The 25,076-nt window shown below is 61.1% G+C and overlaps 2 protein-coding genes across 2 annotated transcripts in view; both read left to right on the top strand.

The window, feature by feature from the left end:
• Positions 1 to 224: 224 nt before the first annotated feature.
• LOC119095229 (dynein heavy chain 3, axonemal-like) lies at positions 225 to 2,933 on the top strand. Its single transcript, XM_037218098.1, has 4 exons — positions 225 to 303; positions 938 to 1,082; positions 1,746 to 1,884; positions 2,784 to 2,933. The coding sequence occupies exons 1-4, from the start codon at positions 282 to 284 to the stop codon at positions 2,931 to 2,933; spliced, it is 456 nt and encodes a 151-aa protein (XP_037073993.1). The 5' UTR covers positions 225 to 281.
• An 858-nt stretch (positions 2,934 to 3,791) lies between these two features.
• The window catches only part of LOC119095228 (dynein heavy chain 3, axonemal-like), a gene marked incomplete at its 3' end in the record, with an annotated part of 61,918 nt that continues 40,633 nt past the window's right edge, over positions 3,792 to 25,076 (top strand). Inside the window, 24 exon segments of the mRNA XM_037218097.1 lie at positions 3,792 to 3,979; positions 4,320 to 4,519; positions 4,895 to 4,904; positions 4,906 to 4,971; positions 4,973 to 5,050; positions 6,159 to 6,242; positions 6,663 to 6,865; positions 7,156 to 7,250; positions 7,755 to 7,861; positions 10,959 to 11,058; positions 11,646 to 11,752; positions 12,517 to 12,631; positions 13,610 to 13,713; positions 14,656 to 14,750; positions 15,259 to 15,427; positions 17,276 to 17,469; positions 18,324 to 18,452; positions 19,038 to 19,111; positions 19,802 to 19,929; positions 21,322 to 21,460; positions 22,290 to 22,381; positions 23,362 to 23,512; positions 23,985 to 24,145; positions 24,564 to 24,686. Coding sequence (XP_037073992.1) covers positions 3,818 to 3,979; positions 4,320 to 4,519; positions 4,895 to 4,904; positions 4,906 to 4,971; positions 4,973 to 5,050; positions 6,159 to 6,242; positions 6,663 to 6,865; positions 7,156 to 7,250; positions 7,755 to 7,861; positions 10,959 to 11,058; positions 11,646 to 11,752; positions 12,517 to 12,631; positions 13,610 to 13,713; positions 14,656 to 14,750; positions 15,259 to 15,427; positions 17,276 to 17,469; positions 18,324 to 18,452; positions 19,038 to 19,111; positions 19,802 to 19,929; positions 21,322 to 21,460; positions 22,290 to 22,381; positions 23,362 to 23,512; positions 23,985 to 24,145; positions 24,564 to 24,686 — 2,886 coding nt within the window.

Genomic DNA, 25,076 nt, shown 5'->3' with positions numbered 1-25,076 from the left:
TTTATGCTTTTCATGACGATCTGCCGATCTTTGGTTGGGGGTTTTCTTTGACACAGTTTTGGCACAGTTTGGCACCCAGCCAAACCGACCGGCCAGCGCTGGTACGTTCCGTCCGGCAGGATCTGCGGCATGTTCGACCAGATGTAGGACCGGCTGAGCCAGAGTGGCGGAGACGACGGCCGAGCTGGTGGATCAGTACAAACTACTGCAGATCTGCATGTCGGACACCATGGCCGAGATACGCATGCGCATCCGACAGACGGCACTGCGCATCCTTCCTCATGGACTACGTGGTCCTGCCACGTGAGCACTGCCGGTCCCGTGGGCGGCGCGGTCCTGTCCGTGGGGAGCGCGTGCGTGAGAACTGTGTGGTCTTTAGCGCGGGGAGGACAAGTGTCTCATGGTCCGGAAGTGTTCTGTGCAGACCTCAGTCGCTCGTCAAGGACTGTAGTTCTGCGGTCGGGTGCTCCAGTCTGTTCTCGTGTACTGTGGTGCTACTGTAGTCCGTGAGAACACGAGTCGTTCTTGTGATAGACTCTGCCGTGCAACGACTTTTTACAGTGTTCCATGATACCCAGTGGTTATTCCGTAATTCTCAACATGATTGCTACCTTATCGTAGTATCATAATTGACCTGACCACTCGTTGCACCTGACCTCCCAACCTGGTCCAGACTTACGCTCTGAGCCCCCTCCTGACCTCACATCTGACGCGACCTCCCTGTGACCTAACGTCCCGTCTGACCTCTCACCCGGTATCACCTTCACTCCTGACCTGCCTCTGACCTCCCGTGACCTCTCGCCCCGTCTGACCTCTCACCCGGTATCACCTTCACCCCTGACCTGCCTCTGACCTCCCGTGACCTCTCGTCCCGTCTGACCTCTCACCCGGTGTCACCTTCACCCCCGACCTGCCTCTGACCCCGCCTCGGTCGCAGCTGATGACCTGGCGCTGAACGCCCGCGTCTTCCACTGGCCGGAGAACATCGAGGCCGTGTTCGACCTGTCTCACTCGCGGCTCAGGCACCGGCGCGCCGCCGCCGAAGAGGCCCTCGGCACGCGCCTCGAGTCGTTCGCCGAAAAGTAGGCGTCGGCGTGGTGACCGCACGTCACACGCATCGCAGAGATTTGTTTCTAAAAAGTATTTTTGGAATGAGCTGGAGGTAGTTCTGCCGTGGAGTGCATGCATGTGTCAGGAAATACCTCCCAGCAGGCCTTGCCAAATGTGGTGTGCTGACGTAGCCTGTAAGGTTTTAACAGCAGTATTTTGCCGCGACTTAGGCTTCAGCTTCCGTTCGGTGAATAAATGGAAAAGTGCGTTTTTTTAAAGACATCGTTCATTGGTTTCATCTCATTCCACCAGCATGTCAGAAAGAAAGAAGATACTGCTGCACTCAGCTACCATATTAAACACGCTTGAAAACAGATTCGGAACAGCTTTTAATTTTATCATTGACGAATGACAATTTTTTTATTTTAGAAATGGCCTGTGCAATCCTCGGTGTTAGTAACAAAGACGCAGAGGCACTGATGCAGAATGCATTGCTGTCCTCTGTGTGCAGGAAGTGCATTACATGTTTATTTCCGGCTGGTGTCATACTTTGCATTGTTCCGAAGGGTGTATGATTCTTACGTCCTCATCCTATCCCGATCGTGACATTTTTGCTGAAGCTTGACACACGTGACTTGTGGCCAGCCCTGATGTGCTGCGAAATGCGTCTCACATGCGGCGTTGCTCCGCGGCAGACTGGACGAGTACAACAAGGCGCTGGAGGCTTTCAAGAAGAAGGACTCGCCCGTACTGAACATGGAGGAGATGAAGTCGAACGTCGACACGCTGAACTGGCTGGGCGAGGCGCTGGCCGACGCCAAACAGGAGCTGTTTGTAAGCTGCGCTGTCTGAGCTGGCTTCCCCTTTGACCTGACGAGCTGACCTGGAGACTGGGCTGGTTTGTAAGCTACGCTGTCTGACCTAGCCTTCCCTCTGACCTGACGGGCTGACCTCCTCCGGACAGGGCTGGTTTGTGAGATACGCTGTCTGACGTTGCCTTCCCTCTGACCTGATGAGCCGACCTCCTCCGGATAAGGCCGGCTTGCGAGCTACGCTGTCTGACCTAGCCTTCCCTCTGACCTGACGGGCCGACCTCCTCCGGACAGGGCTGGCTTGTGACCGACGCCGTCTGACCTAGCCTTCCCTCTGACCTGACGGACCGACCTCCTCCGGACAGGGCTGGCTTGTGAGCTACGCTGTCTGACGTTGCCTTCCCTCTGACCTGACGGGCTGACCTCCTCCGGACAGGGCTGGCTTGTGAGCTACGCTGTCTGACGTTGCCTTTGCTCTGAACTGACGGACTGGACCTTTGGAGGCAGCGGGGCTTTGTTACTGACACCGTGTCTTGTGGACGAGAGACGTGCTCGACACTTCCTCGCACACAGAACGGCCCTTAGCGAGCTCTCAGTGGTGGCTGATCAGCTCCTGGTCGGTTAAAGAGGGTGCTGGTCAAGCATATGAGTCCTGCTCATCCGGGGTGGAGTGGAAATGAGGAACACTCGGCAGGAAAGCACCAGTTACAAGCGATGCCTCGCGTGGATGTGTTACACTGCACTGCACGCAATACATGCGCCAAATATCCCTGCTATATGGTGTCATTTCCACATATTCCGCACGCACAAGAGGCCATCGCACACGAGGCGCCGTTGACGCCCTCCAACTTATGACCTGAAGCGTCTCCAGCGCGAGGCGCCGCTAAGCAGCGGTGACCGGGCCGCGCGGCTCGGCTGCAGGACATAAACGAGGAGGAGCGTCTGCTGGAGTGGGAGATCTCGCCCTTCCGCTCGTTCGCGCACATGATCTCCTTCAAGGACCCGTACGACAAGCTGTGGAGGACCGCTTACGACTTCCACGTCAAGTATGAACGGCTGGTACAACGGTGAGGTGGCCGCTAGACACTCTCTGGCGTGAAGGGCTTGCCGTCCGAGGGGGAGGGGTTTCCTGGCGGTTGGCTGAGAGCTGAGGACCTGCTGGCTCAGTCATTCCTCTGCTGTTAGAGAACTGCCAGACTCCTGATATATATTATATATATATATATCTAATATATTATTAATATATATATATATTATATATATATATATATGGGCGTGGGCGTGGGGCTTGGGCGTGGGCCGTGTGCGGTGGCGTGCAGTGCGTGCGTGCGTGCGTGCGTGCGTTTGCGTGCGTTGCGTGGCGTGTGTGTGTGAGAGGTCAATCTGTTCCATGGCCTAGCACTTTTCAACATTGACCTTGACAGTGACTTGGCTGTGAATCGAACGGACTTCTACTGATAATCAGCTGCCTGACTAACGCGATATGACTGATATGATGTCAACTCATTATGACTCGCCTTGACTGCAACAGAAACCCTGGCCATGTTCTCCTGGCCTCATACTCCTGCCCTTTGAACCGGACCCCGCCCCTCCTGATCGTCCCGTTCTGTGTTTGGCCGTAGCTGTAGCCGGCGGATACTTGCACACACCGTTCTAGGTCTGGCCTCGGGTTGCGACTGTCCCCTGTCGAAGACCACGAGCCGAGTATGACCCTTACGCCTGTCCCTGATCTCCGACCCTTGGCTGACCTCTGTCCTGCGGCGGACATCTGTCCCGTGACTGACCTTTGTCCCATGACTGACCTCTGCCCTGTAGCTGACCTCTGTCTAGTGACGCCGTCGACCTCTGCCCTGAGACTGACCTGTAACCCGTGGCTGACCTCCGCACGTGATCCCTCCCGTCCAGGCCCGTTCCGCGGCATCGATTCGCTGGCGGCCGAGGAGGACGTCGAGAACATGTGGCGCGTGCTCTACAAGCTGGGCAAGGCGTTCATCGACACACCTGGACCGCGCCGCGTCGCCGAGACAGTCCGCCTCAAGGTGGAGAAGTTCAAGCAGTTCATACCTGTCATGCACTGCATCTGCAATCCGGGCATCCGCGACCGGCACTGGGAGGAGGTGAGGGTGACGACAGGTGTGGACGGCGGCAGACGGCCGGTATGCGGGCGTGTGCGTGCGTGCGGGCGTGCGTGCGTGCGTGCGTGTGGCGTGATGCGTGCTCGGCTGTTTGTGCGCTATATCTGCTAGCGGCTTCGCTTCCTTCGTTTTCCTGACTGATGTTCTGGCCTGTCCTCTGCAGCTTCTCATGTAGCAGCGTCTACGTGCGGTGTGTTCCTGCTGACTGTTGCCGTCCAGGTTTGACACTGATGCTAGCCCGAGTTTCACATTTGGTACTTTCGCTCCCGCCCTCGCCCCTGCAGACCGCCGCCGCAACTGCAGCTTTTACGGCCGCCGCCAGATGTCAGAAGCGCTGGGCTTCAGCATCCAGCCGCCGCCGGAGGCCTCGCTGGCGCAGATGATCGAACTGGGCGTGCAGAAGTACGTCAAGGTGCTGGAGGAGATTGGCGTGTCAGCCAGCAAGGAGTACGGCCTGGAGCGCGCCCTGCGCAAGATGACGGACGACTGGACGGACGTGCTCTTCGAGTTCATCCCGTACAGGTGCGCCCGGACGTCGGCCCGGCCGCGGCGCGGGTGGTGGGCATGACTGCGCCAGCTTTTGCTGTTCTTGAGTTCGTTCCGTTTGGGGTGTTTGTTGTAAGAAGCACTAAGGACGCGTGCCGAACCAAGGATAGAAGGAATATATGCGTTGTTTCCATTTCGCATCAGAAGCCTTCCTAAGGCGGCATGACACGATAGTTGATCTTTACACAAGTAAACAATCGGTCAACAGAGGCATGCATACCGACCTACACAGCAATGCGTATGACAGTCCGGCTGCGCGACAAAAGACACGGGATTGAGTCCCCGGGAACTGAAGCCTGAGCTGTGGCGCTGGCGCCGATCCCAGCTGACCTTTCACCCGGCGTGCGCCAGAGACACGGGCCGTGAGCATCCGGTCGGCGGTGGACGACATACAGGCGCTGCTGGACGACCATATCGTCAAGGCGCAAGACCATGCGCGGCTCGCCGTACGTCAAGCCGTTCGAGGCTGAGATGCGCGCCTGGGAGGAGAAGCTCGTGCGGATGCAGGTGAGGGGAAAGAAGGAAGCAGGGAGGCAGGGAGGCAGGAGGCAGGGAGGCAGGGAGGCAGAGAGGCAGGGAGGCAGAGAGGCAGAGAGCAGGGAGGCAGTGAGGCAGGGAGGCAGGAGGCAGAGAGGCAGAGAGGCAGTGAGACAGAGAGGCAGGCAGACAGAGAGGCAGAGAGGCAGAGAGGCAGGGAGGCAGAGAGACAGGGAGGCAGAGAGGCAGGGAGGCAGCGAGGCAGCGAGGCAGCGAGGCAGGGAGCGAAGGAGCGAGGGAGCGAGGGAGCGAGGGAGCGAGGCAGGGAGGCAGGGAGGCAGGGAGGGAGGGAGTTTGGCAGGCGGTAGCGCGCGCACCGGGCGCCAGCGGCGTGCCGTAGCCTCAGCTGGCGCGACCTCCGCCCGCAGCGGTCAGGGTTTGTGTGAGATGGACCGTTGCACGGTCACCACCATTATGATATGGACCACGCCAAAATAGCGACCACATGCCCGAGCGATGCTGTATTCAACCCGCACAGGGTGTTCCGTTTCACTCAGCTGTTAACGCTGAATGCTGGCTATTCACATGGGCCCGGCCGGCGCACTTAAAACACTAATTAATACAGGATGCTTAGTGTTATAGTATGAGGCGCAAGTGTTTTATGGTAGCACGCCGGCGTGATCCCGCCGGGCCGCTTATTGCGAGGCTGGGCCAGACAGCACCCGGCTCGGTGAGATAACATGAGGAGGGACTACGAGGACTTGTCGACCAGCGATTTGGCTGCCCAACTCCTGTTGCTAAACAGGAGCATATTCTGGTCCCTCGTGAAACAATGCCAGGCACCGCACCGTCTCCTCTGATCTGGAGACAGGTCAGGTCAAGTCGGGTCAGGACAGGTGGTTGTCATGTTCCTCGGTCTCTGTGGCGGAGGCGCCTCACCCTTATATCTGTCTCCGCTTTTCTGGTGGGTACCTGTGGTGGTCCTCTGGTGGGTACATCTGGTGATCGTCTGATGGGTACCTCTGGTGCTCCCTTCGTGCCGTCCGTTGCGCGCGGCCGCGACAACGCCCTGTGCTGGCGTCCGGCGCGCCATCTGCTGGTGAGCTCTGCCACTAACAGTGCTCCTGCGCACCGCCAGGACATCCTGGACGCCTGGCTGAAAGTGCAGGCCACCTGGCTCTACCTGGAGCCCATCTTCGGCTCCGAGGACATCGTCAAACAGGTGCGGACAGCGCTCTCCGAGCTGGGAGCTTGGCGCGCTTCTGGTAGGCTGTCACGGCCGTTGACCGGATTTGGCGCGACGCCGTGGAAGATCGCAGATAATGTCGCTTCATGTCCGGCGCGGGGTCTCGTCTTGTGTCCCGGTCTAACGAGTAGCGGTGTTCGCCGAATCCTCATTGGAGGGACACATTGGGCTCCATGCGTCTATCAAAGTGTAGTGATGCACGTATAGTCTTATTGCTTGATTGGTAAATCAATTCGCAGTTCCATCTTCAGCGCGCTTCACCGCGCTGCCGAAATCTCAGACTTGGCCGCCATGAAATGTGGTCCGACCCGCCGACTAGCCTCGGTGACCTGAGCGGCACGGAACAAGCGCTCAGCGTCACGTCCCGGCCCGGCTAACCCGCCCGTCCGGCTGCAGATGCCGGCCGAGGGGAAGAAGTTCGTGCGGGTGGACCGGATCTGGCGGGACGTGATGGGGAAGGCGGTGGTGGACGCGCACGCCCTGGCGGCCACCGACCAGGACCAAATGCTGGAGCGGCTCAACGACGCCAACCGCCTGCTGGAGGAGATCCAGAAGGGGCTCAACGACTACCTGGAGAAGAAGCGGCTCTTCTTCCCGCGGTGAGCATGCTCGTAGACGAGGCTGCCGCTGCGGTGAGCGCCGGTGGGGGTCGATCCAGCTGCCGCTCTTGCCTTGATGCACACAGCTCGGCTGCTGCCACCTCGTGGCGGAGCGAAGGTCACCGCGCAGCCGGTGACGAGTGAATCCGAATCCGAAGCCGAATCCGAATCCGAATCCGAGCTGTATCCGATCCGGGTGCTGCTGTGTGCGGCGGCGGCGGCGGCGGCGGCGGCGGCGATGGCGGCGGTGTCCTCCGTATGTGGCTCACACGAGTTTGTTTGCTCTGCAGGTTCTTCTTCCTGTCTAATGATGAACTGCTGGAGATTCTGGCCGAGACCAAGGACCCGCTGCGCGTGCAGCCTCATCTGAAGAAGTGTTTCGAGGGTGCGTCCAGCACAGATGTCAATGGAACAGGCCATCTGGCGCCACTGAAGCACGCCTCAAGGCGTTACAATGCTCCGAGGACATGCTCATAGTGTCTTGGATCGATACATTTGCTTTCCAGCTGGTGTCCGTAAAGACCGGGGCAGCGGCAGTGCTGGCTTTAGCTTTGTAAGATATGCAAGGTGATCTGGATGCACGTGTAAGAAGGAGAACGTGCGTGAATGTTGCACATGATGGATGCATCGTGATTTGGGCGTAGGTTAGAAATAGTTTGGATAGATAATCGTTGTTTCATGCAGCCTGGCATCTCATCTGCCCACTGTGATCTGACCTCATCTGTGGGTGACCGATCCGGTCCTCTGTGACCTGACCTGGCCTGCCGGGTGACCGAACCCCGCCCTCACCAGACCTCCCTCTGTGACCTGACCTTGTCTGTGGGTGACCAATCCCGGCCCTCTGTGACCTGACCTGGCCTGCCGGGTGACCGACCCCCGCCCTCTCCAGGCATCCACCGGCTGCGGTTCACTGACGACATGCTGATCGTAGCCATGATCTCGACGGAGAAGGAGGAAGTGCCGCTCAGCACCGCCATCCGGCCGGCAGACGCGCGGGTCGGTGCTGGCGCCGGCGGCCGGAGGGTGGCGCGCTCTGTGGACCTGGTGCCGGCCGGCCGATCTGTCCCACCGCAGGGGTGGTCCGCACTCGGGCGGTGGCTGTGCAGCGGGTGCTAGTCGTGTACCCGCTTGACGTTGGGACGGTCCGTGGCTGGAGTCAGATCTGGGCGGGCGTCCGCCTGCCGTTGCCGCTGACAGCTTGGGAGCCAGCTCACAGTTTGCTCCGCGGCGCGCAGGGTGAGCCTTGTAGCGCTCGTACAGTAGTTCCCTCAGCCGGGGTGAGCCAGATAGCACAAGCGCGGCGTGTCCAGTGGCGATCGGTGAGGTAGAATGGTAAGCCGCCGTGTACCCGCCTGTCCACTGACCGGTGTCGTCTCGCCTCATGCCGCCGCCACCAGATGGAGGTAAGGTGCCGGCGGGCTGGCTGAAGACCGCCCCCCCCCCCTGCCGACGGGGCGGCCGTCCCGCAGTCGCCGCAGGGCCGTGCTCCCCGCCCGTCCCGCCGGTGGGACGGCACGATCAGTCGGACTCGAGGGGGGGGGGGGGGATACGAGAGATGGCGCGGCGTGCCCTAGGCTGGGTGGAGGTATCGGGGCTGCAGGCCATGGTTGAGCACCCACACGCTGTTTTGTGCGGGGTGCGTAGCGTAGTGCGCAAAAAACCCATTGTACGAGCATGAGTGATGTAATTTCCAGAAATGGATGGTGCTTTCAGCGTTATATCTTCTGTGGTCACCGTCCCTAGGCGGTCTATTTAGCATGTTTGCAGTTGGAGCAGCAGCAGCTGCAGCAGCCGCTGAAACGGTTGTTCTAGGCCAGCTGGTGGCGGTTGAGCTCATGAGCTCCCCAGTGTTTCCTCGGTGCGGCTGATTATCAAGGCCTGTGCAGTTTGTCTATGAAGGTAGATTGGGATATGTCATTCTTTGCTTTATCTGTGGGCCAATGTTCCCGTGGTGTTTGCACCCTCACAGAAGCCGCTGCCCGATTTTGGGTGAGTTCGTGGCAGCGCCTCCAAGCTTCTGGATGAACCCTCTCGCACCCTCTTGGGGATGCCCGTGACGTCAGGACGCTGCAGTTAGGGGTTTGCAGAAGGCATCCAGATATGATTCGGGGCCCATACCTCTGTTGAGTCTAGCTCAGGTGCGGACTGACCTTGACGCCTACGGGTTACTCACGGTCGATAGTCTGTAAGTGCCGTTTAACGAGTGTGCCTGCTCGGTACCAAGCGCAGTCCATCTCTTGACTAGTAAGCTGGCTCCAAACCTGGCCGGTGTAATGCGAAGCGTGGGAACTGCTGGCACACACACTTGTCTGAAGTTGGGCATGTTCGTTAAGGCCTTGGCCGGTCGTTGGGCGGCCGGTCGTCTTCGCTCCCATTCACTGCTTATCCCGGCCTTTTTCAGCGCGGGAAGATGTCCAGAGAGGTAACAGACGCCAAGCGTGAATAAATGCCACACAAACTGCATGGGGTGCAGCGCGTGATAAACGATAAACAGGCGAACCGGCAGACGCGATAAACTAAAGGCAACGTAGGCATCGGACGCGCTTAAAGACGGGGGTCCGAATTAGCCCCTTGCCAATCACAAAGATGCTAAATAAAGCTGATTTTCTCTTGCTTTCAGTCCAGGTCGTAGTAGCGCCGTATAAAATCACAAGCCAATACGGCTAATTTCATGATTTTGCTCATATATAAATTCCTTCATGCGCTCATGCCCGAGCTTCTCTTCTTTCTGTTCCTGTAGCATCTTACGATGCCTTGTGTGCGCCTCTTCGCGATGAATTTCAGCGAGGCAGCCGCAGCCTTATCAACAGCGATTGCACAGTAGCCGATAACGTCCTCCGTGTGCCGCTATGCTTTGCCTGTTCCTCAAGCGATGATGCTAACCCCGCTTCCGTCTTCTCTGTCCTGAGGCTTTCAGCTTTGTCAACTAAACTAATCACCGAACGCTTCATCGCTAAATTGATTCGACATTTGCGCTTTTGTAATCCGTCAACCAATGCTAAACCAACGGCCCTCCGTCACATCCACCGCCTGAGGTCCAGTCCACGCAGCTCCTTGGGGAGGAAAGCCGACAATTTTTGGACGTGGACGCGCGAACGGACAGGGTCAACGAGTGCTGTTAGCTCGCGCTGGCAATGTTGACGGTTGTCCCGCACGTGCGGCGCGCCTGTTGTACGAGTAAACCTGGTGACGGTTGTCTCGCACGTGCAGCGCGCCTGTTGTACGAGTAAACCTGGTGACGGTTGTCTCGCACGTGCAGCGCGCCTGTTGTACGGGTAAACCTGGTGACGGTTGTCCCGCACGTGCGGCGCGCCTGTTGTACGGGTAAACCTGGTGACGGTTGTCTCGCACGTGCGGCGCGCCTGTTGTACGGGTAAACTTGACTCACGTCTGCCTGGCATGGCGAGTCAAACGGGCAGCCTGCCCAGCTTCTGTCCGTCATGATACGGTGCTCAGCATTTTCCCATCTGGGACAGCCGTCACTGCTCGCTGTTTTCCGGCGTCGGCATCCGTTCCCACCGCGGCCCCGTGGTCTGCTCCTGTGGTGGCCGACTCATCCCGGGAGCTGTGACCCACGAAACGTGACGTTTCGTGAGCGTGACGGGCGTGACGTGACAAAACGCGTGACGGGCTCCGCCGAGCACCAGCGTCGCACGTGACTTGACGTGTGATGACGTGACCCGAGCGGCACCTGACGACCTGAGCTGACCTCAGCCGAAGTGAATGGCGCCTGACCCGACCTGTCATGACTCGAAGTGACCTGATCTGTGCGATGTTTGACCTGGGCTGCGCGCGGTATGGCTGTACCCGTCGCGGACTTGATGTGACCTATGCTAGTGAGGCCTGTACGAGACAAGGGCTGGACTTGACCTGGGCTAAACGTGACCTGGCATTACCCCCATCACGTGGCAGAGTAAGTCAGCCAGATCCAACTTGACAGGGCCTTCCGTGCAGACCTGACCTGACCTGACGTGGCCTGGCCTGACCATCGCTGGGCCTGACACGAACCGCACGCTACGGACCTGCGCATGACGTCAGCTGCGTGTAGGGCCTGACCTGACCTGATTTGACCTGACCTGACCTGACGCGGCAGGGCATGGTGGAGAAGTGGCTGTCGCAGGTGGAGCAGCAGATGATGGTGTCACTGCGGGACGTGGCCGAGCGGGCCGTCCAAAGCTATCTGAAGACGCCGCGTGAGTACGGGCCCACCCCGGCCGGGGACAGATCCCGCGTGTCTCGGCGGCACGCGGCGCGCGACCCGCCGCCCCGGCTGGCGAGCTCGGACCCTGCTCAGCCGGGGCCCAGTGTGAAGCCCCCGGCGGCGACGGTGACTGGCTGTGGGTGGTCATGGTTCGCTGATGTCGCGAGCGAGGGGGCGCCGGCTGCGTCCCCGCGTGCCGCGTGTTGTGGTCCCCCGACCATGTGTTTCAGCTGCAGCATTTGCACTTTGGTACGACGGATATGCAAAGACTTTCGACGGTCCTGTCAGGCGAAGATGATGACGGCAACATCCCTTAATGTGCTGAGACGCTGGGTTTAAGGCGCATCCAACAATCCATGCTTAGCAGGCCTCAGCATGTTGGCTTCCATGCAAGCTTCTGCGAAGTGTTTGTCGCAAAGCATCATTAGACAGCGGGTCAGCGTGTGACGCATACGGCTGTTCGTGGTACCGACCTTCCTGGTAACGGCTCACACCACCCCGAGGCTCCTCCAGAGAGGGAGGCGTCTGGTGGCCGTGTGACACTGACCGTCGCTCGCGGGCGCGTGCCTGTGCCGCCAGGGGAGCAGTGGGTGCTGGAGTGGCCGGGGCAGATCGTGTTGTGCGGCAGCCAGATTCACTGGACCACCGAGGTCACCGAGGCCATCCAGACGCAGGGCGGCCTGGAGGTGGGCAGGCGCTGCCGCAGCGGGGCGCGGCCACCGGTCTACCGGCTGGTCCGCCCGGTCCGCCGGCTGGTCCGCCCGGTCCGTCGGCTGGTCCGCTCGGTCCACCGGCTGGTCCGCCCGGTCCGTCCGGCTAGTCCGCCCGGTCCGTCGGCTGGTCCGCTCGGTCCGCCGGCTGGTCCGCCCGGTCCGTCGGCTGGTCCGCCCGGTTGTCTGCCCGGTCCTCCGGCTGGTCTGCGGTCGTGCGGTCTTCTGGCGCAGATATGTGGTCCTGTGGTCTCTGTGGTTTCTTGTGGTCTCTTGGTGTCGCTTGAGGTTGTCGCATGGCCTCATGACACCCTCGTGTGGTAACGTGATGCTCTCAGTGGCTGCTGATCGTCCCTGACCCGTAGTCTCATGTTCCTGCAAAGTGGTCGAGCAGTTCTATTGAAGGAGCTGTATGGTGCTCTCAAACGGTGACGTGGTGGCGGGGTTCTCCCATGTCTTCGGAAATGAACCTTTTTGAGCAGCTCAGGTGGTTTTGCGAGTTCTAGGATTGCGAAAATCGGACACAGAGCAGGCTGACCACGTGAGCTCCTCATCCGCACCACTTCCGTTATACCACAGCCGCGTTACGGGCCTGACCTGGCTTTGGCGGCTACGTCAGCCGCAACCAGCAGCTTTCCCCTGCGCACAGCCTGATCATCACACACACACACGCCAGCCAGCCGGCGCCGCCGCCCCGGTGATGCCGGCGCCGCCTGACGCTCCGCCGCCGCCGCCGGCAGCGCTACCTGGAGACGTGTAACGGCCAGATCGACGGGACGGTGGCGCTGGTGCGGGGCAAGCTGGAGCCGGGGCACAGGGTCTCGCTCGGAGCACTCATCGTCATCGACGTGCACGGTACGGGCCGGTGCCGGCCGCTCTGGACGCTCTGGACGCTCTGGACGCTCTGGACGCTCTGGACGCTCTGGCCGCTCCGCCCGCTCCGCCCGCTCCGGACGCTCTGGCCGCTCTGGACGCTCTGGACGCTCTGGCCGCTCTGGCCGCTCCGGCCGCTCCGGCCGCTCCGGCCGCTCCGGCCGCTTCGATGCGGTGGAGCGGGCGGATGTGAGGTGGGGTGGTGGAGAGTGCGGCGGCAGTGGAAGGACGGCCGCAGTGGGCGGGGATGACGTGGACCGGTGGATGACTGGCACGGCGCCCGAACTGACGTGGGCACCGGCTGCTGTGATGAACAGGCTCACTCGCTGCGTGGAACAAACTCGCTAGTCGGATAGGGCAGGGGCTCACTCGCTATATAGGACAGACCTCACCCGCTGTGCGTATGTGTGTGTGGGGGGGGGGAGAGGTGGCTGTCTAGCCGTACAAGCCCACTCACTGTGTGGGGTTGGCTCGCTCGCTGAATGATCCCCTCGTTGCGCCGCTATATTCAGCATGCTGGGGAAGTGACAGCGGAATGAGGACATGACACCTACAACGCGGTGAGGAAGCGGAGGATCATCACCGATGGCCTCCGTGCTGACCGTGGGCTGTGCCGTCAGCGCGGGGCGTGCTGACCGTGGGCTGTGCCGCCAGCGCGGGACGTGCTGACCGTGGGCTGTACCGTCAGCGCGGGACGTGCTGACCGTGGGCTGTGCCGTCAGCGCGGGACGTGCTGACCGTGGGCTGTGCCGCCAGCGCGGGACGTGCTGACCGTGGGCTGTGCCGTCAGCGCGGGACGTGCTGACCGTGGGCTGTGCCGCCAGCGCGGGACGTGCTGACCGTGGGCTGTGCCGTCAGCGCGGGACGTGCTGACCGTGGGCTGTGCCGCCAGCGCGGGACGTGCTGACCGTGGGCTGTGCCGCCAGCGCGGGACGTGCTGACCGTGGGCTGTGCCGTCAGCGCGGGACGTGGTGCTGCAGCTGAAGGAGGAGCGCGTGACGTCACCACTCGACTTCAACTGGATCGCCCAGCTGCGTTACTACTGGGAGCAGGAATCGATCCGGGTGAGGCGGGCCGGTGACCGCACCGCTGGTCACTGCTGGTCCGGTCACCGCACCGCTGGTCACTGCTGGTGTGGTCACCGCACCACTGGTCACTACTGGTCCGGTCACGGACTGCTGGTCGCCGCTGGTCCGGTCACTGCACCGCTGGTCGCCGCTGGTCCGGTCACCGCACCGCTGGTCACTGCTGGTGTGGTCACCGCACCACTGGTCACTGCTGGTCCGGTCACCGCACCGCTGATCACTGCTGGTCGTTGGCTCGAGATGGCCGCCGCTGGTAACGGATCGCAGGGAACGGCGGCGAATGGCTGATGCCTGTTGGCGACCTGTAACTCGAATAACTTGGCTGACTCCTGAATAATAAATGATGACTGGTTACGGTGATAGCGGCTTATGAGCGGACAACTCATGACCTTTGTGACCATTGACTCGTGAGTGATGACTGGTGACCAGTGACTAGCTGGTGATAGCGGATGATAACAGATGACCCGTGACTGCGCGTGACTGATGACTACTGACTCGGAATAATAGTCGCTAACCACGATAGCGACCGGTAACATGTGACTGATGAGTGCTGGTAACATATAACTGATGACTGCTGGTAGCTTATGACCACCGGCTCGCGAACGCCGAGTTAACTGTTAGCTGATGATGGCAGCTGGTAACGGATAACTGACTGATCTTCAATAATTTAGTATGTAATAACGGCGCTGCTTGTGACTGGCGACAGCGGACAAGTGAATGATGACTGATGACTGGTGACGGATGGCTGACGGCTGATGACGGCTTAGTGGCTGATTGCTAGTGACTAGTGACGTTAGTGACTCGTGACCGAGGGCTGGTGACCAGTGACCGGCGACGGGCGCGCCCGGCTGCACTGCGCGCTGTCGGGGTCGGCGGGCGCCCACCGGCGCGTCATCGTGGTGACACGGCCGCCGGCCACAGGTGCGGATGATGACCACAGACCTGGCGTATGGGTTCGAGTACCTGGGAAACTCGGCCCGGCTCGTCATCACGCCTCTCACCGACCGCTGCTACCGGTACGGCAAGGGCGGCGCCGCCGCCAGTACGCGGCACCCCGCCGCTGCTCGGGTGTGTCGCCTCACGTGGGTGTGTGCGTGTGTGTGCGTGTGCGCGTGCGCGTGTCTGTATGGGTGTGTTGGTACGTTGTCGGCATGTGCAGATGCGCCGTCGCTGGATTCGGTCTGGTTGTCATGAGTGGCATCTTTGCCTGCCATCACGGATACGGCTAGGTGGCCGCCTCTGTCAGCATATGCGCCGAACATGGTCAGACAAATCTCCTCTCAAATGCAACCGATCGCCTATCTGTCAAACAGTGGTGAGCAAGCGATACGTAGCTTAAACTCTGGCTCCGGCACTACGCGAGGCCATGCTGCATGCGGCCGAGTCTGCCGGGCCCTCCAGAGCGGTGATCCAGCCAGGCTTCGACGCGTCGGGTCGGCGAGAGGTGGCGCTGCCTCTGTCGGGTGGCGCGGCGGCCGGCTGTGCTACGGCAGGGCGTGTGCCTGACGCCGCCTCCGTGGCCAGCACGCTGATGGGGGCGCTGAAGCTGAACCTGGGCGGCGCGCCGGAGGGCCCGGCCGGCACCGGCAAGACCGAGACCACCAAGGACCTGGCCAAGGCCATGGCCAAGCAGTGCGTGGTGTTCAACTGCTCGGACGGGCTGGACTACCGCGCCATGGGCAAGTTCTTCAAGGTGAGGCCCTGTGCGCCTGCGCTGGGGCGGGCAGGCGCTGCGCCGGGGCGGAGCTGCAGTCGTGACAGGTGCTGCCGATGGCAAACCGATGACGCGCAAGACAACGGCCAGTTGTCGTCGTCTGCTATGGGGCTTGTATGGGCTATTTGCAGGGATGCACGTTGTGGGTAGATTATGTGTGATGTTGATTTCGATAAGCTTGTCGACCGGCGGCTGTAGAGCGCGGTGTTGGGTGCGCGCTGAGGCTGTACAGCGGGTTGTGAGGTGCGGGCTGGGGCTGTGGAGCGAGGTGCTGGGTGCGGGCTGAGGCTGTGCAGCGGGGCGTGAGGTGCGGGCTGAGGCTGTGGAGCGGGTGGGTGGGTGTGGGCTGAGGCTGTGGAACAGGGCGTGAGGTGCAGGCTGAGGCTGTGGAGCGGGGGGGTTGTGGGCTGAGGCTGTGAAGCGGGGTGTGAGGTGCGGGCTGAGGCTGTGGAGCAAGGTGCGAGGTGCAGGCTGAGGCTCTGGAGGGGCGTGAGGTGCGGGCTGAGGCTGTGGAGCGGGGTGTGAGGTGCGGGCTGTGGCTGTGGAGCGGGGTGTGGGGTGTTTGCTGAGGCTGTGGGAGGGGGTGTGAGGTGCGGGCTGAGGCTGTAGAGTGGGGTGTGAGGTGCGGGCTGAGGCTATAGAGCGGGGCGTGAGGTGCGGGCTGGGGCTGCGGAGCGGGGTGTGGGGTGTTTGCTGAGGCTGTGTAGCGGGGTGTGAGGTGCGGGCTGAGGCTGTGGAGCGGGGTGTGGGGTGCGGGCTGGGGCTGTGGGGGGGTGTGAGGTGCGGGCTGGGGCTGTGGAGCGGGGTGTGAGGTGCGGGCTGAGGCTATAGAGCGGGGCGTGAGGTGCGGGCTGGGGCTGCGGAGCGGGGTGTGGGGTGTTTGCTGAGGCTGTGTAGCGGGGTGTGAGGTGCGGGCTGAGGCTGTGTGGAGCGGGGTGTGGGGTGCGGGCTGGGGCTGGGGAGCGGGGTGTGAGGTGCGGGCTGGGGCTGTGGAGCGGGGTGTGAGGTGCGGACTGGGGCTGCGGAGCGGGGTGTGGGGTGTTTGCTGAGGCTGTGTGTAGCGGGGCGTGAGGTGCGGGCTGGGCTGCGGAGCGGGTGTAGGCTGCGGGCTGGGGCTGCGGAGCGGGGTGTGGGGTGCGGTTGGGGCTGCGGAGGGGCGTGAGGTGCGGGCTGGGGCTGCGGAGCGGGGTGTGGGGTGCGGGCTGAGGCTGTGTAGCGGGGTGTGGGGTGCGGGCTGAGGCTGTGGAGCGGGGTGTGGGGTGCGGACTGAGGCTGTGGAGCGGGGTGTGAGGTGCGGGCTGGGGCTGTGGTCGCTGCTGTTGGCCTACATCGGCGTGGCTGCTGTGCTGCTCGGATCTACGTAACCCGGCGTCGGACGCTACAAAACGAAAAGAAACGAAAGCATCTGGAGGTTCAGCGCTCCATGTTTTGGCCCCCAACTGAAGTGCCGTTTTCCCGCGGTCTCCGTTACTTTAAACCGGCCACGCAATATCGCACTGTTTTGGCTCCTCACCGCGATAACATCGAGCCACGCTTCCACCGTTTGTATTGTCTTTCCGACCCCGCGATCCCGACGGCCGACGTCGCAAATCGACGCGTCGTCGTATATGGACGCGTCGGCTGTGAAGCTGTGCATCCCGGTGATGTCCCGTCCGGCTCCCGTGTCCCCGTTCCCTGTCCTCATGTGAACGGACATCTGACGCCGTGACTCCCCGTCCGAGCCGGCACATGACAGCTCGCCGTGCGCACTCCCGAGCGCCCGGCATCCCCGCACCGGCAGAGCATGCCCCGCTCTCCGCTCACCAGCGCCGCCGCCGCCGCCGACAGGGCCTGGCCCAGGCCGGCGCCTGGGCCTGCTTCGACGAGTTCAACCGCATCGAGCTGGAGGTGCTGTCGGTGGTGGCGCAGCAGATCCACTGTATCCAGCAGGCGATCGTGGCGCACATGAAGAAGTTCATCTTCGAGGGCACCGAGCTCGTGCTCAACCCCACCTGCTGCATCTTCATCACCATGAATCCCGGGTGGGTGAGACCGGAGGCCGTGGGCGCGCGGCTGGCCGCGGCCACCTGCTGGGTGGGGGGGTTAGTACGCGGTGAGTGCGGGTGGGCTGGCAGTGTGTGGAGGGCTGTGTCACTGAGACCAGCTTCAGGAGCCAGGGTCGGAGCCCGGAAGACTATGGGACCAGAGATCCGTACATTCATAGATCACTCTTCTTTAGATCCACACTATGGATCTGGATCTAGGTTATATACCCATAGATACATGTACATAGATCCAGGCACACAGGTTCCAGTCCACAGATCCGGATCCACAGATCCGGGTCCATAGATTCATTCTTGAGCTCCTGGCACATCCTTCCTATCAGTCAGTGTCGGTCGTCTCACCATGACCTGTCCGTTCCCTCCCGTGACCCACCATGCGTCAGAAGCCACCCATTCTGCCGTTCGCACAGCGTGCTCCGACTGTGTGGCCTCGTGCGGCGCCCACCGGCGTCTGCCTGGCGCCAGTGCCGCGGGATGGACGGCAGTGTGAGCAGGTGTGAGCGAGTGAGCGAGTATGAGCGAGTGTGAGCGAATATGTGCGAGTGTGAGGGAGTGTGTGCGAGCGTAAGCGGGTGCGAGCGAATGCGAGCGAGTGGGCGAGTATGAGCGAGTGTGGGCGAATATGTGCGAGTTTGAGCGAGTGAGCGAGTATGAGCGAGTGTGACGGAGTGTGTGCGAGTATGAGCGAGTGTCAGCGAGTGTCAGCGAATATGTGCGAGTGTCAGCGAGTGAGCGAGTATGAGCGAGTGTTAGGGAATATGTGCGAGTGTGAGCGAGTGTGAGCGAGTGCGAGCGGAGGCCGGTCAGTGACGCCGGCCGTCGCCCTGGTCCAGGTACGCCGGCCGACAGGAGCTGCCCGACAACCTGAAGGTGCTGTTCCGGACAGTGGCCATGATGGTGCCCGACTACGCCATGATCGGCGAGATCTCGCTCTACTCGTTCGGCTTCATGACCGCCAGGGGGTAGGTCTTGTAGGATGGCCTTGCCGGGCGTCAGAGTGCTAGACTTATGGGGGATGCTCGATGACCGCCAGAGGCTGGGGAGGGGTGGGGGGAACGGTCTCAGTGATGTTTGGCAGCCCGGCGATCACTCTCTCCCGATGGCCGTCAGCTGATTGGGTTGTTATCGAAGCTCCCTGTTCCATACAGAGTATGGAACAGGGGGCTCCGGGCGTAAGAACAGGGGGCACTTACATACAGAGTAAGAACAGGGGGCACTTCCGAACCCGGAAGCGATTGGGCCATGACACCGCACTGTTGGTATATTTTCAGCCAGTGACTGCAGTACTAGTCTGGACATCTGAAAATCCACGGAACTCCGTACTGACCATTCCGAAATCGACCCTACGCTCACTTGCCGAGTGGGCCGAGGGGCACGTGGCGCCTGTGGTGGAGCTGCGGCGGGCGCGGCGGGCGCCCCGGCGCCGGGCCGTGCCGCTGGAGCGGCCAGGGAGGCCGGGGCCCGCGAGCCGCCGCCGCCGCCGCCGCCGCCGCCGGCGGCCGCTGACCGCTGTCCGCTGACCTCGCCGACCCCGCCCGCGCCGCCAGCCTGGCCGGCAAGATCGTGGACACGTACCGGCTGTGCTCCGAACAGCTCTCCTCGCAGCACCACTACGACTACGGTGAGGCCGGACGTCGCCGCGCAGCTCCGGGCCGAGAGCTGGCGTGTGTGAGGGCGCCCGCGCGGCTCGCCCCGCGGTGCCTCCGTGTGGATGGGAGTAGTTCTCATATAGGGAGTAGTAGATATATGGAAGTAGATAGGGAGTAGTAGTATGAGCAGAATAGTAGAGATAGGAGTAGTAGAGTAGAGTAGTAAAGAGTCGAACAACAGCTGTGATGCGTGTTTTGCCGACTGTGGTGTGGGATGGGATGGGATGTCCCGATGTCGTGCAGCAGCGCATGGCGTATATGCATCCCAGCACCAAGAATGCTGGCCTCAGGCAGCTGGGGCCGTGCTCTAGCTCCCGTGATGTCCAGCAGCTTTGACACTGAGGGCTGCTGAGCGGGGCCCAGACGAGCCTCGCTCAGTTACACAGCTTAACACCTTCAGCTCGTGAGTTGTAGTGAGTGGTGCTGGTTGTAGCAAGCACATGATTATCCGTCACAGCAGACACAGTGCATAGGCGCCAGAGCTATCTTGTCAGCAGCATGCTCGCAGCGACTCGCCGGCTGCCAGGTGGGAACACGGCGTGCCCCAGTGCTGTGCCGGCTGCTCAGTAGTACCGGCCTCGGTCAGTCCCGGGGGTGTGCGGCCGGTCGGCGCAGGCGCCCGAGCTGTCCGTGGACCGTGGTGCTGCCAGCCTCTCCGCCAGGAATGCGGGCGGTCAAGGCGGTGCTGACGGCGGCCGGCAACCTCAAGCTCAAGCTGCCCGACGTCGACGAGTCGGTGCTGGTGCTGCGCGCCATCCAGGACGTCAACCTGCCCAAGTTCCTGTCGCAGGTAGGTCAGCGTGCCCGGCCGCCACCCGCCCAGCTCCGGCGGCGTCGGCTCCGAGGGTGCGTAGGTGCTGGTGCTTCGCTGCTGGCTTCTCCCCACGAGCATGCGCGGAGCAACACAAGACAGCGGTGGTCAGTGGTGCTGAAATTGCCAGCATTGTTCCCCGGCGGAGTCAGACAGCTGGAGCGGGGGCTAAACCATGACGTGACGCTGTTGCTCGGGGTTGAAACCAGCCAGGCCGTCCACTGAGGTGGCTTGTACCATCTCACCCTCGTTTTCTTTGTGCTGCCTCCTAATCCTCTTTTCAAGGTGGGGGGAGATCATGTTTGAAGATACTAAAACAAGCCTCAGAATTATCAAAAAGCTCACTTGTAACTATTGGCATGCTTTTACGTAGGAATGGCTGTTTTAGGCAAGACAATTTGCCTATTTATTGAATATGCTCTTCAATACGTCATTGCTTGATTGTGTCATGCAATGTTTGTATGACGCTGAGCTGCTGTTAATCTGGCCGTGCGAAGCTGCTACACAGGCACTCACTTGTAGTACTTAAATCTCCTCAGATGTGGCCGTGGCCGTGCGGGGTGTTTGATGAACATAACATCGTTTTGTGCTCGTGCTTTGGCCGTCTCTCGTGATGTTCTTGCATACGTACTCGTTGCTTAAATTTGTTTACTTGTTTTCACGTATTCTGTTGTGGCGCTTTTCTTAAGTTATTCCATTGCAAGTCTTTCCCGTCACAGCTAGGAAGGATGTCCAACTTCTTGTGTTATTTAACACCAAAAGTGATTCGTGATTGAATCTTTCACAGCCTGCGCAACATTGGCTGAGAGCCAACCAGCGCCGTTACATTTGGAAATCACGCTAACAAACGCCAAATACGAACGATTTGTCGATTATTTCCTTCTTGGCCGTTGCGCTGCATGACGAAATGAGGGGCAGGATCTGAATGACGTTTCTACAGCATTATGCACGCCCGAATAATCTTGAAATAGTCTTCACCAAATAGTCTGCACGTCTTTACGGGCGTATGGCTCAGGAACTAGGGGGTTATAGGTCTCAAGGAAAGCAGGGATGTAGGCCCCGCTGATGAACTTCAAGGTGGTTATTTCAGCACCCCCTTTTAACAGGTAGCAAAAACGTCCTTTCAGCCAACTCAGTCACGCTTCCCTAGCTGGATTATATTAAAACGGTAACCTTGAATGGGATCTGGTTCAGATGGTAAAAGGAGGCCTATTCGTGACGGCTGCAATCGGATTGGCAAGCAAAACATTGTGTTGTGTTGCGCAAAACGCAAAGTGCCGCCGTCATCGGTGTTTTTGACGCAAACGGCGTTGCGCTGGCGGGCTGATTCGTCCAGACCGGCCGTTCCTTGACGGATGATGCTGTTGGAAGGACGTGCCGCTGTTCGCCGGCATCATCAGCGACCTGTTCCCGGGCGTGGTGCTGCCCAAGCCGGACTACGAGGTGCTCCTGGACGCGCTGCACGAGGCCATCGCCAGGCGTAACCTGCAGCCGGTGCCCTGGTTCATCGGTGCGTCTGCGGCCGCGGGTGTCCCGCCGCGTAGTCGCCGGCTAGGCTGACGTTGGGGGAGTTTGAGTGCGTCCACGTCCATTTGGTGCAGCGCCACCGGCCAAGGAGGGCAGGATGGGTGTAACCTGTCGTTAATGATTTGTGTTAAATGCCGCTCATTGGCGGTTCAGCAGGCCTGGGTCGATTCAGGGACTGTTGATAGTGCTGACAGTGTAACTACGTTGGACAACTGCTCTTGTATGATTGTGTGTAAACTGAGGCTGGTTCGTGATAGAAAGAAGAGCGATAGTAAACAGTCCGGCAGAATAATATAAGGGAAGTTAAAATGCTGGACAGGCGCCTCACGTTAAAGGCTTCATTGAAGTCATTCAAGTACACATATCAGACACCTAGGGAGCACTAGCCTTCCGCTTTAAGTAACGTACTCGCCTTTAAAACCGGGAGAAAAAGCCTTAGGGGCGAGAGCCGGGTCCTGTCTTTTCGACCAAAGTTGTGTGCCAAAGTGTCTTTCTTCACTATTATTCTGTCACTTCTCTTCGCTTCCAATTTGGCTCACAGCTTGGCCCGACGGTTATTGGATGACTGCCCCTGACCTCGAGGGCTTCGGTGTGGCCAGTGACAAGCGCCCACATCCATGAACTAACAGCACTTGGTTATCCCACGGAGCTGTGGGATAACCAAACGTTGTACCAATCACCACCGCAGTGATCTACCGGCGCCCATTCTCCTGACAGCGTGACCCGGCTGTGAGGCATGACGCCCCCTGCGCAGGGCTCCACGCCGACCGCCGTCACAGCAGGCACCGCCAGACAGCCGCCTCTCGTTTCAGATAAGATCATCCAGGTGTACGAGATGATCCTGGTGCGCCACGGTCTGATGGTGGTCGGCGACCCCATGGGCGGCAAGACGTGTGCCTACCAGGTGCGTCTCCGGCTCCCTCCGGCTCCCTCCGCCCCCCTCCGGCCCCTCCGGCTCCCTCCGGCTCCCTCCGACTCCCTCCGGCTCGCTCTGCCGCCCGCGTGCTCGGTGGAGCCCGCTACACGCACATTACTGTGATCGTCCAGGCTCGGAGCGGCGGTAGAAGCCGTTTGAAGGGAGGACTGTGCTAGGCTGGTTAGGTGATCGCCCTCCGCCCGCTGTGACTCCAGCCGTTCGTTCGACAGAAAACTGATGCGCGATTTGCGCTGTTCTTTGACTCAACAAAACTCGTCGTTCCGGGACAATGGCCTTCCAGCAAAACACCCGCCCGGCGCAGATATTCGGTTTAGATATCGTGAGCCTCCCGTCCAGCTTTTCCGTCTGGTTGGCTTCTTCCCTTCGCTGCACGCACGCGGCCCGGGTGCGCCTTCCCAGCACAGCAGCCTGGCCATCCCCATGCATCAGCGTCCACCGTCATTATCAGCCGGGCTCTGCGCCCGCCGACCGGCGACGTGTCGTGGCGTGACGTGGCGTGAGGTGTCGTGGTGTCGTGAGGTGACGTGACGTGACGTTCGTGTCGTGTCGTGTCGTGACGTGATGTGCCGTTAGGTGACGTGACGTGACGTGGTGTGACGTGACGTGACGTGACGTGACGTGACGTGTCGTGACGTGATGTGACGTGTCGTGTCGTGTCGTGTCGTGACGTAGCGTGGCGTGACGTGAGGTGTCGTGAGGTGACGTGACGTCGTGACGTGGCGGGCGCGGCGTGGCGTGGCGTGGCGTGGCGTGGCGGTGGCGTGGAGTGGCGTGGCGTGGCGTGGCGTGGCGGGCGTGGCGTGGCGTGGCGTGGCGTGGCGTGGCGTGCGTGGCGTGGCGTGGCGTGGCGTGGCGTGGCGTGGTGTGGCGGTCTCGTGTCGTGTCGTAACGTGACGTGGTGTGTCGTGTCTCGTGTCGTGTCGTGACGTGACGTGACGTGACGTCAGGTGCTGGCCGACGCGCTGACCATCATCCACGCGTCCGGCAACACAAGCATGGCCGAGAACGCCGTCCAGTACAAGATCATCAACCCGAAGGCGATCACCATGGGCCAGCTGTACGGATGTTTCGATGCCGTCTCGCACGAGTGGTCGGACGGTAAGAGCGGCACACACCCGCGTGCTGAAGCGAGCCGGGCGAAACTCGCTCTGACAGCTCAGCGTGCCCAGACTCTGGTCCCGATCAGCAGACCTGTTCGGTGCCTGTCGCGGCAACTGTACGAGGTTGTTTGACTCGCGCGACGTAATAACGCACCCCGCTCACTTCTTGCTCCTTGTTCTGAGGCTGACGCGTTTGTGGTGACCTTTATACTTTCATCTCTCGAAGGTTAATTCAGTTCCAATATCTCGCAAACCTCTTTTTGCATTTTTTCCGCGGGGCATTATTGTTGTGCCTGGCATGTCTCCAGCAAACCTTGTGCTAAGGCCGCTTGCTTGCCTTGACTCGGAACGACAACACGTTGCCGACCCTGACCTGTTCAATCGCCATGGTTTGCCAGAGACACCATGTCACGATTCCGAGCCCCCGGGCGCCGCTGCTGAGCATGCGCGGCGTCTGCCCCTGCCGCCAGGTGTGCTGGCCAACAGCTTCCGCGACTTCGCGCAGTCGGTGACGCCCGACCGCAAGTGGATCCTGTTCGACGGCCCAGTGGACGCCGTCTGGATCGAGAACATGAACACCGTGCTGGACGACAACAAGAAGCTGTGCCTCATGTCCGGCGAGATCATTCAGGTGGCGGGGCGGCGGCTGGCGCCGGAGGGGGAGGCGTCCAGTCGCCGGGGACTGGCCTGCATGCATGTGGCGAGGGGTGCTTTAGGTGTCGGCAACACGTGGCCGTTTAAGTAATACGTGGCCGTTTAGGTAATACGTGATCGAGGAAACTACGGAAACACAGCCTTGTCGTTCGCGAGTGCCGGCAGCGTGCTAGTCTGACTGGCAGTCTGACTGGCAGTCTGATGTCAGTCTGGTGCCCTTCGCCCGTCCCGCAGTCCCCTCTGTCTCCTGACTGACATCTGCCAGTGACTTCTCTCCACCCCCGAGCGCCGTGAATCTCACGACTGCCCCAGCGGTGCCGACCCGCTCTGGTCGCCGATCTCCGGGTCTCGCTCCGGTGCCCTGGTCTCATGTGGCCGCCGCCGCCCTCCCGCAGATGAGCTCCGCCATGAACCTGATCTTCGAGCCGGCCGACCTGGAGCAGGCCTCGCCGGCCACCGTCTCCCGCTGCGGCATGATCTACCTGGAGCCGCACCAGCTGGGCTGGCGGCCCATCAAGGTGCGGCTCGGTCCGCGACGCGGCCGGGCCGCGGTCCGACGCCCCCCCCCCCCCGCCCGCACGGTCCGGTGCCGCCCTGTAACGGACGCTGGTGCGGTGCGGTACCGGACTAGGATGGTCCGGTGCCGACCTGTGACGGACGCTGGTGCGGTGCGGTACCGGACTAGGATGGTCCGGTGCCGACCTGTGACGGACGCTGGTGCGGTGCGGTACCGGACTAGGATGGTCCGATGCCGACCTGTGACGGACGCTGGTGCGGTGCGGTACCGGACTAGGATGGTCCAGTGCCGACCTGTGACGGACGCTGGTGCGGTGCGGTACCGGACTAGGATGGTCCAGTGCCGACCTGTGACGGACGCTGGTGCGGTGCGGTACCGGATTAGGATGGTC

This window comes from Pollicipes pollicipes, unplaced genomic scaffold, assembly GCF_011947565.3.
Source record: "Pollicipes pollicipes isolate AB1234 unplaced genomic scaffold, Ppol_2.1 Scaffold_4219;HRSCAF=4965_pilon_pilon_pilon, whole genome shotgun sequence".
Classification (NCBI taxonomy): Eukaryota; Metazoa; Arthropoda; class Thecostraca; order Pollicipedomorpha; family Pollicipedidae; genus Pollicipes; species Pollicipes pollicipes.
The sequence above is the reverse complement of the archived record's forward strand: the minus strand, read 5'-3'. Positions and strand labels throughout refer to the sequence as shown.